Below are 19,102 nucleotides of genomic sequence, written 5' to 3' on the forward strand. Positions count from 1 at the left end.
TATTCCAATCTCCGTCCCGCCATTTATTCCATTCTCCCTGTGCGCCTATGCCAATCTCAATGAGCACCCATTCCAGTCTCACACTGCCCCTCATTCCTGTCTCCTACTTTCCCCATGCTAGTCTCCCTGAGGTCAGTCTCACAGCCTTAGTCAAGAGCCCAACTCCTGGGTGTAGCAAATACACATAGGTCAGATAACACTATCAACATATGTAAAGTCCTTTCATCTGGGAAAGCCCTGCTAAGACAAAGATTTCCTCTTGCTAGGATATCTGCTAAAGGGCAGAATTTTATTTAAGGGCATACTTCTCCTTTCTTTAGTCCATAATCATTTAAACAGTCACCTTTAAATATGCTTCTTAATAATCTGTCTAGTCATTTCCTATGGACACAGTAAGATATATATTAAGTTTAAACAGTGGCTCTCCTGGGGACATATCTCACTATAGATCCCAGACTACAATCCTCAGGCAAGATTAGTCATTTCTAATCCCTGTAGATCCTTGTCCAGTCACTTCTCTGTGGGTCATGAGGGTATTTGTCCATGACCATGCTCTTAGCTTAATATAAGTTTTATGGCACTTGGCCTGTCCCATTTCGATGTCAGTGTAGCCTACAGCTTGCCCTGGATCCATCCAGTCCCTTCACTGGGATCCTGCTTTTGGGGTGCTAGAAACTAAGGGCAACTGAGGCCTAAGTTGAGTAAATATCACAGATGCCCAGGAGTAAATATTATTGAGTCAATTAACTCCCAAGTTACAAAAGCATACCATTAGCTATCTTTCTGTGTCTATGCAAAAAGGACGTTGCTTTAAAGTAAAGGACATAAGGGAAAGAGAAAAGCAATCATTTCACTTACAAATACAAAATCCGGAGTTCTTAGGAGGATCTGACCTTATAAGACATAGAGTTTGATTTGGGGATATAGTTGTCTAAAAGATAGGGCACAGAGAAGTTATAGATAAACACAGAGCAATGGGAGTGCCTCAAGAGCACTGTGATGGGTGTGACTCAGTAAACGTAAACTCCTTATGGCAGAGGAGAAAGGGTGAAGGAAAAAGGACAAACCAATGTTATCCTACACTGGATACAACAATCAGACAGAAGAAATAGATAAAAGGGATCCAAACTGGAAAAGAACAACTCAAACTATCACTATTTGCAGGTGACATGATAATATACATAGATCTTAAAGAGTCCACAAAAAAGCTCCTGGAAACAATAAACCGTTACAGCAAAAGTGGCCAGGTACTCAATACCGAAAAATCAGTCACGTTCTTATATACAAGAATGAAGCAGAAGAGAAAGCAATCGACAGTTCTATCTCATTTAAAATTGTATCCAAAAATGTCAAGTATCTAAAAGTCAGTTTAGCAAAAGATGTGAGAGATCTATACTATACTTTAAATCACTTAAGAAAGACATAGAGGGAGACATTAGGAAGTGGAAAATATATCCCATGCTCATGTTTCGAAGAATCAGTACTATTAAAATAACTGTCCTACCTAGATTCAGTACAATTCCCATCCAACTACAGACTGCATTCTTCCAGGATTGAAAGACATCCATCATAAAGTTTGTATGGAATAGGAAAAGACCATGAAAAGCCAAAATAATGCTGAAAACTAAGAAATTAGAAGGTATTTCATTAACTACTTTAGAACTGTATTGTGAAGATATAATGATCAAAACTTCATTGTACTGTAATAAAGATAGACCCTCTGATCAATGGGTCTGAATAGAATACCCTATTAAAAAAACACATATATATGAGCAGGGTTTTTTTTTTTAAGTCCAAAGACTTAAAAGCAAGTTCCTGGAAGAGAGTGACGCAGAGTCTCTTGCCTGCGCGCCTGGCTGTCTTCCCCGGGGCCCCTTGGAGGGGACGGGCTTCAGCTTCCCTCCCCGCCCTGAGCAGAGCCTACTTCTCTCCTGAGAGAACCTGGCAAACTACCGGGAGTTTCCTAACCACATGGGAGAGCCTTGAAAGGTCCCTACGGTGTATTAACATGCCAGAACAAGTAACAAGCTGGGTCTCATTCCCCTGACCCTGAAAGAGCCTCCAATGCAGCATCGTTGGGAAGGACAAGTAGAGAGAGGCTTCTAAAATCTCAGGGCTAGGACGAATGGAGACGTTACTGAGACCGCTTGAGAAATTCGATGATCAACGGGATTATGATGATGATGATGATGATGATGATGATAATGATGATATGAGCAGTTAATTTTTGAGAAAGGAGCTTAGAACATGAAATAAAGATAGCCTCTTCAACAAATAGTGCTGGGAAAATTGGATAACTATGTGTAAGAAATTAAAGCTGGATCCATCTATTACACAAAAAATCAATTCAAAGTGGATCAAAGACCTTGATACCTGACCAGAAACTATAAAGTACATTCAGGAAAATATAGGCAGAACACTTCAAGATTTGGACCTCAAAAATGTCTTCAGTGATCTGTTATCACTGGCAAAGGCAATAATATAAAAAATAAACAAATGGGATTACATAAAGTTAAAGAGTTTTTGCATGGGGAAAAAACCAACAAAACAAAACAAACAAAACAAAACAAAGTCATGGGATAAAACAAAAAGACACCTAACCTAGTAGGAAAAATATTTTCATTCAGCACAATAGATGAAGGCTTGATATTCATGATATATAAGGTACTCACAAAGATCAACCAAAATTTTTTTTTTAAAAACCCTATCAACAAACCGGGAGAGGAAGTGAGTAGTCTCAGAGAAAGAGAGGTGGATGGCCAGCAGGCACATGAAAAACTGCTCAGCATCACTTATTATTAAAAGAAATTCAAATCGGGGCCGGAGCGATAGCACAGCGGGTAGGGCGTTTGCCTTGCAAGTGGCCGACCCGGGTTCGATCCCCGGCATCCCATATGGTCCCCCAAGCACCGCCAGGGGTAATTACTGAGTGCAAAGCCAGGAGTAACCCCTGAGCATCGCTGGGTGTGACCCAAAAAGAAAAAAAAAACAAATTCAAATCAAGATGACAATGAGATACCATCTCACATCAAAGAGGATGGTACATATCAAAAATAGCAGAAACAACCTGTGTTGTCAGGGATGTGGTGAATATGGAACTCTTTCTATCCATAACTGATGGGAATGTTGTCTGTTACAACCCCTATGAAAAACAGTATGAAGACTTCTTAATAGACTTAGGATTGAACTGCCAGATGACCCAGCAAGTCCACTTTTGGGCTTCTATTCCAGCACATTAAAAAACTCTCTCAAGAACATATGCACACCATTACTCATTATTACACTCAGTGCAATAGCTAAGATATGAAATCAACTAGGTGTGACAACAGATGAATGGATTGTGAGCATGTGGTATATATACACAATGGAATACTATGCAGCTAATACTATGCAGCTGCAAGGAATGATGAAATCATGCAATTAGCTGCAACATGATTGGAACTGGAAGATTTCATGTTGCATGAAAGAAGCCAGAAGAAGAAAGACAAATATAGGATAATCTCACTCATATGTGGAATATAGAATACTGGGTGAGGAAATGTACTGCAGTAAAAGGAGGTGCTGCAATTATCTGTGAACCAAGTGTTTAGAAGAAGACAGAGAGAGAAGGAAGGAAATCAACTGGGGAAAGAAGAGAACAAGAAGAATGGGTAAGCAGGCATCAGGTCTTCAGTTAAACCAGTGACATGACTGAGGATTATTGCCATATATCTAAAAAACAGATTCAACAGAACTGAAAATTTGAGATATGAGTGGTCAGCACTGGAACTTTGTAATGTGCCTGTCAAGTTGACAGGTGAAGCTGGAGGAGAAGTTGTGATCAGGAGGGAATCTGGGAACATTTGTTGATAGATGTTAGCACTGGTGAAGGGATTGGTGTTGAATTATTGTATGCCTAAAATGCAACTATCAGTAACTTTGTAAATCATGGCCCTTTAATGAAAAATAAATAGAATAAAAATAAATGAAATAAGAATAAATAAAACTGGGGCTGGAGCGATAGCACAGCGGGTAGGGCGTTTGCCTTGCACGCAGCTGACCCGGGTTCGATTCCCAGCATCCTATATGGTCCCCTGAGCACCACAAGGGGTAATTCCTGAGTGCAGAGCCAGGAGTGACCCCTGTGCATTGCCAGGTGTGACCCAAAAAGCAAAAAAAAAAAAAGAATAAATAAAACTGAATCACCATGAAATCACAGTTACGAAGTTGTTCACGAGTGAGCACAAGCACAATTGTATGGCCTGGGAGGTAATTAAACATTAAAAAGACATTATGCATATGTTTTATCAGACCACTGAAGACTCTTCCTCTTGTCTGGCTTGGTGACTCCACAATAACTTGCAGTATTTTTATTTATTTTTTATTTATTTATTTTTCACAAACGCATCTTTCCTGAAAAGTCTTTCTGATAAGATGAGAATTAAAATTGAGAGTACATACATGGAGAGGAGATATGTGGGCAGGTGGACGTGGCTATTGAAGAAATCTGAGTAGAAGTCGTGGATAACCTTTTCCATGCACAATCATGGAGGTGCTGAACCAGTTGGTCATATCCTCGTCGATATTGTCAATGATGGCATCTTCCCATATTTCTGCAATAGTGCCAAAGAGCTCCCAGTTGGTGGTTGTTCTGGGAGTTCTCTTAAACTTTGCAGTCCTTTCTCCCTGCTCCATGAAGTAGAATTTCACATGAAGGAGATGGTGGTCTGATCCCTTTTGGAATTTTGGGACAACAGTGACATCAGCAAGGCAAAACCATCGATTGAATATGATGTGGTCAATTTCATTGTGGAACTCTTCACCGGGACACTCCCATGTCCAACGTTTAGATTTGGCCTTCTGGAACTATGAGTTACTGTGGATGGTCTTGGTCAACATGATGAACTCAGTCTCTCACCCTGTTCGTTCCATTCTAGGCCATGTGTCTTGATGTGGAGTTCTTCAAGTACCTTCTAGGTCCAATCTTGGCATTAAAATCACCGACAATGACCTGCAGGTGTGTCTTCTTAATAGAAATTCTCCAGCTCCATGTAGAACTTCTCAATTTCTTATTTGTCGTAGTTGGATGTTGGTGTGGAGATGACGAAAATAGAAACTACCAGCATTGAGCCACATGTATTGAAACATAAGCATCCAATTCAGGTTGTTAGGCATTGGAACGAATCAATGCTTATGGCCAAGTTCATGATGACAAAGACACCAACACCACCGACGCCTCTACTGTCACATGTTCCGAGGAGCATTTCTTCTCCAGTGTCGAAAACAGTGTGATGTTTTCGATGCCTTCTTGTATTGGTTAATCCAGTGACATCATACTTGATCTTCTGCGCTTGCACCACTAAGTCCTCGATGGATACTTCCGATGCCAGTGTACGTGTGTTAAAAGTGCAAACAGTCATTTTAAGTCTTCTTCATTTTGGCAGCCTAGTTCAGCCCTGAGTTTTTATCAGCCTCTCCATGTTCATCCTTCGTAATGCTGCCATATTGGGGGCTCTTCCAGGGTCACGGGAATGAGGCCCATTGTTGTTACTGTTTTGGGCATATGGAATATGCCATGGGGAGCTTGCCAGGCTCTGCTGTACAGGCAGGATACTCTCGGTTGCTTGCTGGGCTTTCTAAGAGATATGGAGGCTTTTAGCATGGCCTCTAATCACCATTATGGTGTTCCTATGGTTCACACTATACTTGAACCCAATCAGATATGGTGTGGTAATGATGGAAAATGGGCAGGAAGTGTTTATAATGTGTCCAGAAATTGGCCTGTAGTGTGGTGGCAGTGGGTAGTGGAGGTCGGCCGATGAGGAATTTATCTAGCAATGGCAGGATGGGCCTTATGGGTGTGACCCCTGGGTCACCAGAGATTGGGGAAGCAGGCAGAGGATCTCTGTTCTTGGGTCCTGTTGAGCCTAGAGTTCAAGGTCACAAAGTTCTGCATTATCTGGTTCTGTGGGACTTCACTCACGTGTGAGGCTCAGCCCAAGAGTCCTGAAAGAGGCCTGGAGCATGGTGGCAGTTGGGATATGTATGTATTTATATATACTTTAAAAAAAATAAAAATTTTAAAAATTTTTTATGAAACACCTTGAGATACAAATATAGACCTGCACACTTTCATGATTACGTTTCAGTCATACAATGGCTGAGTATCCATCCCTCCACCAGTGCCCATTCTCCACCACCAAAGTTCCCAGTGTCCCTCCCACAACCCCCACCCCCACTCCATTCCACCCCTCACCCCCACCTCTGTGGTAGGAACATTCCCTCTCTCTCTCTCTCTCTCTCTCTCTCTCTCTCTCTCTCTCTCTCTCTCTCTCTCTCTCTCTCTCTCTCTTTCTCTCTCTTTTTCTCTTTTGGCTGTTATATATACTTTTTTATAATGAAGATTGATTGCCATCTACTTACATCCCATCCAATGTGATGTGCTACTCCTGGGACATCAGTGTCATCAAGATGTCATAAGTCTGTGATATGGCTGTATGCTCCAAGAATTCTGAAATTTTAAATAGAGTGGTGCAACTGAAATTAAATTCTTTTTTTTTTTTTGCTTTTTGTGTCACACCCGGCAATGCACAGGGGTTATTTATTCCTGGCTTTGCACTCAGGAATTACTCCTGGCAGTGCTCAGGGGACCATATGGAATGCTGGGGTTCGAACCCGGGTTGGCCATGTGCAAGGCAAATGCCCTACCCGCTATGCTATCACTCCAGCCCCTGGAATTAAATTCTTAACCAGATGGTGACTTTGGAGTCTGGAGTCATCTCTGTAGCTTGTTGATCTCTTCTGAGATTTATTTGTGAGTCTCTGGATCACGGTCGTCAATGAGCTTATATGGCACCAGAGGCAGTTCGTTGGTGAGACTTCCAGGCTCTGGGAAGAACAGGGAGAGAGGGGGAGGTCTCCCATCCCTGACTCTGTGAGAGCCTGGAGATTTCAGTCACAAAATCCGCATACCTGAGGTTTTCAACAGATTCCCTCATGCATGAAACTTGTCCTAAGCCTGTGGAGATTGGCTGTGAACATAGCGGCAATTGGGTTCTAGAGGTTTTCAGCTGCAGGTTCTGCTTTTGTGGGTGGTGGACTTACCTGACCTCTATGGGTGCCCCGATGAGACTCAGCCTGGCACAAAGTCTGGAGACATCTGTCTAAACTAACATTCTTGAACTTGTGTAAGACAGTATGACGGCTTGGACTGAATAAATATGGTTATTTTTCTAGAACAACCAAGCCCAGCTAGTAAGATAATTGAATTGTATATAAATAGGCATTCATGAAAGTGGTAAAGCCTTGATCTTGTAGTTTATCCCTGATACAAAAAAGTATAAAAATAAAACTCTATTTTAAGAATTATACATTAGAACTTCCCCCCTTTCATATTTGCATGCCTCCTTGCTGACCTTGGGCTGGAGAGATAGTATAGCAGATTAAGGTTCTTACTTTGAATGTAGCGGGCCTACATTCCATCCCCGGCATTGGGATATGGTTCCCCAAACCCCATGAGGAGTGATCCCTGACTCAGGATGAAGCCCTGAACTCTGCCGGTGTGGTCCAAAAGCATACAAACAAACAAATAAAAAGAATTGGGTGATAAGTTAGAGCTAATTTTTCAAACATTAAATGCCAAGTTGTTCAGAAGAGTTTATTTCTGGTTTAGCTGGTCATGGGAAATTACATGTTGAAGTAGGGACATAAATAAACTTTAATGAGTTTTTTCAGTTTATGGAGAGAAAGAACATTCCAAGTGTGAAGAGTTATTCCAAGAGTCAGAGAGGAGGATCTTTTCATTACAGCAATGCAGGAAAGAGACTCTCATGGACACTTTCTACTGAAGTTCCCATGAAGGTGATGAGAATAATTGATTGTACTGTTGACTGCTCCTGGCCTCTGCCTGTTGAGATCTGGGGTCATCGGTTGAATCAGCCTAGAGAAAGACTTAATTTTTAAAAACACATTATTTCATCCTTAAGTTTACTTCCCCCTCCCTCAATTTCCGCAATTTTACTGGTAATAAAGTATACTTATTCTATTGTGAGTGTTGTGCTTTTTCTTCTAATATTTGAATATATGGAAGTTGTTATCCTGACATTTTTTTCTATCACTTTGTAGGCCTTGTACAGTTCACCTGCATATTTTTTTCAGAGAATGCTCTTTACGGAAGTACAGAGTAAACTGAAGACATTTGTTTTTTTATTTGGGGGCCATAACTAGTGGTGCTTAGGTAAACTGAATGTAATTATTAACTGATTGACCATAAAACTAGTGGAGAAAGAAAAGAATAAAAGATTCTTTTAAGAATTCAAAGATTATACATTATAGATTTTTATAGAATAAAAAGATTCAAACTTTCAAGTTTTAGACACCTGGGAAATATTAGATCATTAGCAGATAGCAGATCACTGTATCACTGTCATCACGTTGTCATTGATTTACTCAAACAGGCAACAGTAATGTCTCCATTCATCCCAGCCCTGAGATTTTAGCAGCCTCTCCTTACTTGTTCTTCTAAATGGTGCCGTATTGGAGGCTCTTTCAGGGTCAGGGGAATGAGACCTGTTATTGTTACTGTGTAAAAATAAAAATAAAAAGAAAGGGCGCGCAGGCGGCGAGGCAGGCGAAGGAAGGAAGAAGGCCAAACTGGTTGCTCGATCGGTTTATTTCATGTCCATCTCCATTCTCCTCTGATTCTCCTCCTGCTTCTTTCTCCCCCATCCTACTTCATTCTCTCTCTCTCTGCCTCTCTCCCAGCTCTCAGTCTCTCTCTCGATCTGTGGATCTGGCCCCCATGGATCTGGCCCCCGTGGATCTGGCTCTGTGGATCTGGCCCCCAACCCACTCTTCCAGCCTAGTTAAATCTCCACAGCATGAGGGGGTTGGGGCATACACAAAGGTGTGGTCAGCAATAGGGTTAGGTTCTTTTCCCTCAGGGGATGCTTCTCCTAGGACTTAATTCTCTTTCAGCAGGAGGATCCACCCAAAGGCAGAGAGAACAGAAGGGAATGCCCTGCCACAGTGGCAGGGTGGGGTGGGGGGGAGATGGGAGTGGGGAGGGTGGGAGGGACGCCGGGTTTACGGGTGGTGGAGAATGGGCACTGGTGAAGGGATGGGTTCCCGAACTTTGTATGAGGGAAGTATAAGCACAAAAGTGTATAAATCTGTAACTGTACCCTCACGGTGATTCTCTAATTAAAAATAAATAAATTATAAAAAAAAAAACAAAAAAAAAAACAAAGGCAGAGTCTCATGAATGTGTTTCTCTTCTCCTCAGCCAGCAAACATATAAGAATTCATAATATTAATTATTTTGTATGGACACAATAAGAGATGCATTAAAGCTTATAGAATTGCTCTCCTGGGGCCATCTCAATCTCAGACTACAGTGCTCAGGCCAGATCAGTCTTTCCTATCCCTGGCAGGGTCCCAGTCTCATAATTGCTATTGGATCATGACAGCATTTGTCTATGATCAAGCTCTTAACTTATAGTTAAGAATTAGGCACTTTGGCCAGGCCCATCTCGATGCCAGGGTAGCACATAACTCACCGCTTGCCCTGGATCCTTCCCGTCCCACGTCGGGGACCCCACTTTGGGGTGCTAGGAACTGAGGGCAACTGAGGCTTAAGTGGAGAAAGCAGATGCCCAGAAGGGAATAATATTCGAGGCCAATTAAGTCTTAAGTTATAAAAACATAACATTGTCTTCTTGTGTCTGTACAAAAAAGACATAGCTTTAAAGTAAATTATTCAAAAGGCATAAAGAGGAGAGAAAGGCAATGTTATAATATTCAGTGTCCTAGGAAGTTCTGACCTTACCAATTAACAGAGTTTGATTAAGGGAAAAGCTGATAAACTGGTAGAAATGGTTACAGATAAACAAAGGAATGGGAGTGACTTGGGAGCACTTTGATGGGTGTGACTGATAAACCTAAGCTCCTTGTGGCAAGGGGGAAAGGACAAACCAATGATATCCAACAGTTACTGTATTTGGCATATCGAATACGCTACAGGGAGTTTGACAGGCTCTGCCTTGTGGACAGATAAGCTAGGAAAAAAGAAAACTCATTTCTAGCTGCCATCATAATTAGATATTTTTTAAATATGATTCATCAGACACATGAGGTTATTATTATCCTCAGGTCAAGGTGTCAAGAAACCCTTTGCCAGGCATCAGATTATTGTTTTCTGGGTTCATCCTTACATATCTTCATGGAAACCTTAAGAGATCGGTAGGACTATCCAGTCTTCTTTTGTGGATAAGGAGGTTGATAATTAATGGCTCTCAACTGGGGGCTTTGCTCTCTAGTGGTTATTTGACAATCTCTGGAAGCATTTTTCATTGCCATGGCTGAAATGCTTTTATTTTCAGGTAGTTTTCAATGGTAAGGAATACAGTTAAATATTCTTCAATGCACAGGGTGGCTCCCACAGTGAAGCATCTGTTAAAAATGTTAGTCGAGCCACAGTTGAAGGGTATTGGTTTACCTAAGGTCACTTAGCTCATAAATGACAGATTCTCGATGTTTCTGACTGTGAGAGTTCACATATATCCTTTATATCACCCTTATCTTCCGCAGGAGGCTATAAAACACCAAAAGTTAAATGTACAAATTATTGTTTTAAATAGAGACATCTAAAACAAATGAATCCAGTGGAGGCGATGTTTTCAAAGCAAGCATCTCATCACATTTTCAGTTGGTGCTATTTTTAGTTTTGTTGTTATTAGGTCTTGCCCTGAAGCATCATTCATCCACCTGGGATGCTAATTGAGTTGCTATTATTTATTTCAGATGTCATTCTGTCAAATGACCAACCCGTGGCTCCAGTGTCATCTACCTCAGGTGGTAACAAAACAGAAAGTCTATCTACTTCTAAAGCCTATGTACCAGAAACCATAACCGTGCCAGCAATACCCGTGAAACCGGTTGTGACAGAGACTCTAACTGAAGGGAAGGAACAAGTAGGGAAGGGGCTGCTCCCCTTCCGGCACAGATCTGAGGGTGGCTTAGTAGATAAAGAAGTCTTGAAGAAGTTTCCACATCTGTCTTTGTCGCAGTATGACTTGCTGGAAACTGATGTCTCTTTCCAACCTTGGGGCAGTGAGAATTCAGTCCTGATCCCAGAATCTTTGAAATACACCCAGGACTCTACAAAGGAAGGGTTACAAAGCAAGTCACCTCAAAACAGCCTGAGCAGTAGTTTCCTTCAGTGTAACACAGTCATTGCCAAACCGACACGGGAGCCAGTAGACGCATCTCAGCAGGGGGATGCTGCCTTGAACCAGGGAGTGGACTACTCAGATAGTGAGGTAGCAGTTACTCTTATTGACACATCTCAGCCTGGAGACCCATTGAGTCTGCATGAACCCATTAAAATCGTCATCACCATGAGCAGTAGCCCTAACTCCATGACAGACATGGAAAGCTCACTCCATCTGAAGGTGATTGGCACCGAAAGAACTGATCTGAAGACTGAGGCTGAACCAACTCCCCCAGAGATGGGCAGTCCTGCAAGTCTTGAACAAACCAGAATTCCTGTCATTACCCTTGAACTGCCTGAGGATGGAGGAGGAGATATGGATTGTTTGGAGAACAAAGAAAGTGAAAGAACTCCCAAGAAGTTGACGGTAGTAGAATCCTCACATCAGTGTTCCGGCTATGAATCTGGAGAGGGGGGGAATGCCACAAAGGACTACAGCTCTTCCCTAAGAGACCATTGCGAAACAACTCCCCCACTCACACCTAATGTGGTCTTTGAATCTGAGGGAGCAAAGGAAGGCCAGGCTAATCTTGACCCATCGTCTTGTAAAAGTAGCCATGAAAAGAGACATGCTCGGGTGCTCAGTGTTGATAGCGGGACAGATGTCTTCCTGAGCAAGAGTTCCACAGAAATGACCAGCGATAAGGAGAAAACAATGCCAACTTCCAAATCTGACCTCGAAGCCAAAGAGGGGCAAATACCAAATGAGTCTAACTTCCTGGAATTTGTCTCCCTGTTAGAGTCGATTAATACTTCCAAAGTGGTGACATCTACCCAAAAGAACGGCCTAGCAGAGCAAATCAGAGAAAATGGCCTTCTCAGAGGTATGACTCCATACCAGTTTTGTCCTGAACATATAAAGACAATATAATCTTCTTGTTCATTAACTTCTGTGATTTGGTTTTGCAGATACTGGAATAGTCAAATTTGGGGCAATTATTGGAAGCATGGTATTGGGTACATTTGTTCTTTTTATTTTTGTTTTTTTTGGGGGGGAGATGCTTAGGAATTAAGCCACACCTAACACTGCATTATATGTCTGGTGGTACTAGGAGGAGTAAATCAAGTACTTGAAGAACTAAATCAGGATTGGCTGCATGCAGGGCAAATACCTTAGTCCTGTACTATCTCTGCAGCCCCATTCATGGGCATTTATTGAATATGCTGATACTAGGTTGTGTAATTAGCTTATATTTAAATGGACTTATTTCATCAAGAAATTTAAGATATAGTAACAAGTTTGAACTTAGAAAGCAAGAATATTAATTTGGGGAAGGGATACTCATGACCAAGTGGTGCTCAGGGCCTCAGGGGTCACTTCTGACTATATCTGGTCAACTGGACCACATGACTTGATGTAAGGACCTGAGGATATGGTACAGCTCAGATCCTGTGCTTTCTGGAACACTAGAGTCTTCCCATTGGTGCTCAGTGTCACAGGGATAAATTTGGTGATGTGAGGGGCATATGGCACTACGGATTGAGCCAGGGTTCTAGGTTCCAGGATCCCCTACTACTGTTCTATCTTCCTGGCCCTCAATGCAAGAATATTAAACTCCAACTGTAGTTTATGGTGTTAAAAACACAATAGATATGATCTTTCTTTATAGAAATAGATCCATTCTGTGAAAGCTGATTATTTCTGCAGAATTTTGTTATAAATAAAATCTCTAAAAATATATATATTTCTTTTATGAAGGTAATATTCATTTATTTTCAGTTTATTCAATATCTCCAGTTCTCATTTTTCTCACTGATAAAATATTACTAAACTAGGGGCTTTGTAGTCCTTTAAAGTTATAGTATCCACAATTCTTTGAATTTTGTGTCTATCATTTCTATATTCCTTGCTGAAATTTGTGACTATGTAGTAACTCATTCCCTCTCTAATAGGTTGTAGAATTTTTTGTTCTAGAGTTGTTCCTTTGATTCTGATCATTTTATTCTCTCTTGCATAAAAAAAGTGTCCCCCTAGCTCCATATTACTTGCTCTAAGCTTGAATCTGGTTGATCTATCGAGAGGTGATAAAGCAGTGTTGAAATTTCCCACTAGTATTGTTTTGCTATTGATGTCTTTCTTCAAGTTGAATAGTAGTTGTTTTAAGTATTTTGCTGGTACCTCATTAGGTTCATATACATTTAGGAGTGTGAATTCTCCCTGATGTACAGATCTTTTGTTTTATAAGAAATGACCTTTATCGTCTCTTGTGACCTTCTTCAGTCTGAATTCAATGCTGTCTGTTCCCAGTATAGCCACCCCAGCTTTTTTGTGGGAGTTGTTTGCCTGTAAAATTGTTTTCCAGTCTTTGACTTTGAGTCTCTGTTTGCTTTGACTGTTCAAATGTGTTTCTTGCAGGCAGAGGAATATTGGGTTAAATTTTCTAATCCATTCTTCCACTCTGTGTCATTTAGTTGGCACATTTAGCCCATTGACATTGAGAGAGATTACTGATATGGAGTTTTGTCCCATCTTCTGTAGTTAGGTGTGTTTGGGGGCTCTTTCTTGTCTTAAAGTAGCCTGCTTAGTTGTTCTTGTAACCATAGTTTTTTTTTTAATGGTGGTACAATATCATTAATACTAAGTAAAATGTTACAGAGAATTGATTTACGTCATAAGACAAATTCTTTTTTTATATCATTTTTTTTTTACAGATTCACACATTTTTGTTCTTGTTATTCCCTCATATAATGTTTGAGAGCCCATCCCTCCACCAGTGTCCATTCTCCACCACCAATGAACCCAGTATCCCTCCCACCCCCCAGTCCCACCCTCCCACCCTACCCCGCCTCTGTGGTGGGGCATTCCAATTTGATATCTCTCTTTCCTTTTGGGTGTTGTGGTTTGAGATAGGGGTATTGAGTGGTCATCCTGTTCAGTCTCTAGTCTACTTTCAGCACGCATCTCCCTTCCCTCACCGGATCTCCAATCACATATTACTTGGTGTTCCCCTCTCTATCTGGGATGACTTTCCCCCAGCGTGTGAGACCAGCTTCCAAGCTATGGAGCCAACCTCCTGGTGTTATATACTACCCTTCTTAGGTATTAGTCTCATACTCTGTTGTTCTATATTCTACAGATGAGTGCAATCTTTCTATGTCTGTCCCTCTCTTTCTGGCTCATTTCACTTAGCATGATACTTTCCATGTTGATCCACTTATATGCAAAGATCATGACTTCATCCTTTCTAACAGCTGCATAGTATTATTCCATTGTATAGATGTACCAAAATTTCTTTCTTTCTTTCTTTCTTTCTTTCTTTCTTTCTTTCTTTCTTTCTTTCTTTCTTTCTTTCTTTCTTTCTTTCTTTCTTTCTTTCTTTCTTTCAACTATTTATTAAATCACCATGTGGAAAGTTACAAAGTTCTCAGGTTTATGTCTCAGTTATACAATATTCAAACACCCATCCCTTCACCAGTGCCCATATTCCACCACCAAAAACCCCAGTATACCCCCCGCCCCCACCCCCTACCCCCTACTGTATAACTAATGAATTTCACTTCATTTTTTCTTTAACTTGATTACATTCCATAATTCAACACAAAACTCACTATAGTTGTTGGAGTTTCCACCCAAGAGAGACAGACCTACTACCAAGGAAGCATTTGATAATTAGTTTTCCATTGCTGGAAATGAAGAGATATGTAGCCTCACTGCTACAAGTAAATAACTCTTTTTTTTTTCTTTTTCCTTTTCCCTTTTATCTTTTTTCCCCCTCATCCCCCTTCCTGCGCCTCATAGTATGGTGTACGCCACGCCGAGTCGGCCAGCGTGGGGCTTTTGCTTAGTTCACAGTCCAGAGAGGTGGCTGCTACATTAATAACCTTCAATATTTCAACAAAAACTTACTGTTATTATTTGGAGTTCCCCCCACCAAGTCAGACCTGTTCAAAAGGAACCATTTCACATTGCTGACAATTATAACTGTTAAGTCGCAGCAGCGTCCGCGTGGTTTTGGATTTCTGTATAAAGTCCAAGGAAAATTCTGCCAGAAATTGCATAGCCCAGCTCACAGTCCCAATGCATTGCTGTAAGAAGTCTCTGGAATCAAAGTCTTTAGGCGCAGAGGGTCCTGTACCAAAATTTCTTTAACCAGTTGTCTGTTCTTGGGCACTTGGGTTTTTTCCAGATTCTGGCTATTGTAAACAGTGCCGCGATGAACATATAAGTGCAGATGTCATTTCGACTATACTTTTTTGTTTCTCCAGGATATATTCCCAGAAGTGGTATTGCTGGATCAAATGGAAGCTCAATTTCTAATTTTTTGAGAAGCGTCCATATTGTTTTCCAAAAGGGCTGGACCACTCGGCATTCCCACCAGCAGTGTAGAAGGGTCCCCTTCTCCCCACATCCTCTCCAACAGCGGTTGCTTTTGTTCTTTTAGATGTGTGCCATTCTCTTTGGTGTGAGGTGGTATCTCATGGTTGTTTTGATTTGCATCTCCTTGATGATTAGTGATGCAGAGCATTTTTTCATGTGCCTTTTGGCCATTCGTATCTCTTCCTCGGAAAAGTTTCTGTTCATTTCTTCGGCCCATTTTCTGATGGGGTTGGATGTTTTCTTCTTGTAGAGTTCAACCAGTGCTTTATATACCCTTGATATCAACCCTTTATCAGATGGGTGTTGGGTGAATATCCTTTCCCATTCTGTTGTAACCATAGTTTTGAGTCTATGACATTCCTGAGTTAATGTTTGTCTGGTAAGCTGTGTATTGTTCCTTCCAATATGAATGAGAATCTAACTGGATAAGTATTCTTGGTGAGGCATTCATTTCATTGAGTTTTTTCACTATATCTCACCATTGTCTTAGGTCCCTGTTTATATCAGATAAATCTGTTGTCAATCTTAAGGATGCTCCTTTATAAAGCCATTTATTTCTTTGATCTTGCTGCTTTCAGAATTTTATCTCTGTCTATGGCTTTTGTCACACTGACAAGGATGTCTTGGAGTATTTTTATTTGGATTTCTGTTAGCTGGTACCATTTGCATCTCCTAAATCTGCTTGTGTCTGTTCTTCAGCTCTGGGAATGTCTCAGCAATTATGTCTTTGACAGTTTCTTCTTTATCGGTTTTTTTTTCTTGTCTCTCTGGGATTTCAATGATTCTTATCTTATTCCTCTTGACTTCATCCCATTTTTCTCTTGACATCTGTTGGTTTATTTTGGGGCTCTTTCATTTAGACTTACAGAGGCCTTGTCAGAATTCAGGAAGTGGTGGTTTTGATGCATGGATCAGGGTGTGAAAAGAAAAGAATATCTGCAACTAGAGTAAGAGACGGGTTTTGGGCACCATCATGAGAGATTGAGAACCCTGTCTGGTGCAGACAGAGGGACAGAGACAAAGTGAAGGAAATAGAAGTTTATTGGGGTGTGCTTCCAGGTAGCACTTCATGAACATCAGGTGACTCTGGGGAAGAGATGTGTCCTAGGAGAGACTAAGTGAGCTCTTTAGCTGTCTTGGGTAGGAAAAGGGGAGAAGGGAACAAGGACCATTGGAATCAGTGTGCTTGTCTGACCTGTTATCTGTAGGGGATGGATATGAGGAAGCATGGGATGCAGCCTGGTGACTTCCTGTTGCTAGGTGGGGTCATAAGACCCATCTTCCGAGCTAGAGGCAGGGTGGTATTTGATTCTGGGATTATTAATAATTTATCTGCTGGCTGCCATTCAGTCCAGAGCAAACTTCACAACCAGCAGTGGATGAGAGTTCCTTTTTCACTACATCCCCAACACAGATTGTTCCTACTTTTCTGATATGTGCCATTCTCACTGGTGTTAGATGGTATCTCATTGTCTTTATTTGGATTTCTCTGATGACAAATGATGCTGAGCATTTTTTTCATTTGTCTACTGACCATCCAGTTGTCTTCCTGTGAGAATTGTCTATTCATAATTTTTTCTCCCCATTTGTTTATAGGGTTTTGAAAGTTTTTTTGTTTGATCTTTCTGAGTACTTTATATATCCTGGATATCAGACCTTTATCTGTTGTGTTGAATGCAAATATTTTTCCCATTTGGTTAGCTGTCTTTCATTTTTTATTTTATTTTGTTTGTTTTTGCCATGCAGAAGCTCTTTACCTCTGTGTAGTTCCATTTTTTAAAATTCTATTCCCTTTGCCAGTGGTATCAGATCATTGAAGGCATCTTTGAGAGTCATCCAGATACTTCTCCTTTCTTTTGCTGCTTCATTACTTCCATTGTCAATTTCATGGAACTTTGGTTTAAGGTCTTCCTCTGTGAGACTCCAGAGTTTTATTGAGCTCCAGGATTTGATTGGACTTTTGTCACTATCTGCTATTACAGGTGAATTCCTTTGTCTACCCATTGATCTTAGATTTTTTGTGTCTTGCAATTCATCTTTGAATTCCCAGTGTATGCGCACTGATCTGATTAGTTTTTACAATATGGTTTGTTGTTTTAAATGATTACTGTTTGTGATCTGTTATTCTAACTATTCTTGTGACCTGAGATGACATTTCAGTGGACAAGCAGGTATAGATCTTGTTACTTTGATTTAGATACTAGGGTTGTTGTGTAAGTATCCTGAGACCAAATCTGAACTTTCCATTATCCACCAGCCTGTTAAATGTTGGTGAGGTTGAAGGAGAATTGAGTTAACATATATGCCTGGTTCCAGGTATTAACAGTGCCACTTCTGACTGCTTTGATTTAGAGGCAGGATCAGCAGGAAAGTATCCCACAGGCAGTCCCAGAGGAACAGGGCTGTTTTTGGCCCTGAAGACCAGGCCCTGGGGACCTGACCATCTACTGGTGGTACCAGTAGATATCACCAGTAGGTGGTGATATCTACCAGGGAAAAGGATTCTGTCTCAGTTTGAACTGGGACTAGGAGCTGACAGCAGCTCCCCCTGGATGTACATGGATTGGAAGGAGGCATGGTCAGCTGGGTCCACTGAAGTGAAGTTTGTGGCTCCCATGGGTGGCTTATGTGAGGCAAGTAGAAGAGAGATGGTCACTTTCTCCCAATTCACCTCTGTCACCCCAGGACTGGCTGGGAAGACTAAGACTGAGAAATTCTGCGAAATTCTGCAATGAGCCCCAGTGCAGCACAGGCCAGAGCCCCGCCAGCCCCATGGGGTGGCTGTCAAGCCATACCTGATGTCCACTTGCTCTTCTAGTACAGGAGTCACCTGATTTCTCCAGGAGTCACAAACTCAGACCGGAGCAAGAATTTGTTCTTTGCAGGAAAGGAAAGTCAGTTTTAGGCCTTACCCAGGGTTTCCGGGTTCTTATCTCGCCTTGCAGAAAAAAATTTCAGGAGTAGAAGAGCAGTGAAACAAAACAAACTTTATTTGGGAGTTTTTAGGAAGGAGAAGGAGGGAGAGAATGTGAGAGAGAGTAAATTGCTCAAGAGAAAACACGGGCTTCTCCAAAGGTGGACAGAGCCCCTGGACACATCCCAACATTAAATATGAAAGCATGAAAGGACACATCTCAAGAGGAGATATGCGGGCATCACATGTGCTAGGGCGCCACATGTGCTCGGCCAGCTATGACCGACCTTCCTTTGCTCAAGGTGGCTTTTATAGGGTTTTTCCAAGCCGCCCCCATGTGAGGCTTCTACCTAAGTAAAAGTCCTGCTGCTAGGGAGGTTGCCAAGTGGGTAGAGTTGGAAGTGGTCAATGGTCTTCTTTGAAATTCCTTGCCTCGCCTTTTGTTTCTGCTAGAGCTTCTCTCTGAGGAGGGTCCAGCCTTCTCTGGGTCTGTTGCTGGCGCCCGGTGAAGGTCTTATCAGGCCTAGTTCCTGTGATCACAAGGTGGGCCCTGATAGCCATAAGCTTGGAGGATTTGATTACATCCTAGGAATTTCATTGCCATGGTCCCTTCCCTGTCTAC

General features: G+C 41.5%; 1 protein-coding gene across 4 annotated transcripts in view; it reads left to right on the forward strand.

Moving 5' to 3' along the window:
* Window positions 1-19,102, forward strand: part of PCNX2 (pecanex 2) — a 352,025-nt gene that overhangs the window by 43,195 nt on the left and 289,728 nt on the right. For all 4 annotated transcript variants that reach the window (XM_055147380.1, XM_055147381.1, XM_055147382.1 and 1 more), the window contains one exon: window positions 10,780-12,072. In XM_055147380.1, coding sequence (XP_055003355.1) covers window positions 10,780-12,072 — 1,293 coding nt within the window. The remainder of the gene's footprint in view (window positions 1-10,779; window positions 12,073-19,102) is intronic.

This window comes from Sorex araneus, chromosome 9 (genome assembly GCF_027595985.1).
Source record: "Sorex araneus isolate mSorAra2 chromosome 9, mSorAra2.pri, whole genome shotgun sequence".
In the NCBI taxonomy this organism is placed as follows: domain Eukaryota; kingdom Metazoa; phylum Chordata; class Mammalia; order Eulipotyphla; family Soricidae; genus Sorex; species Sorex araneus.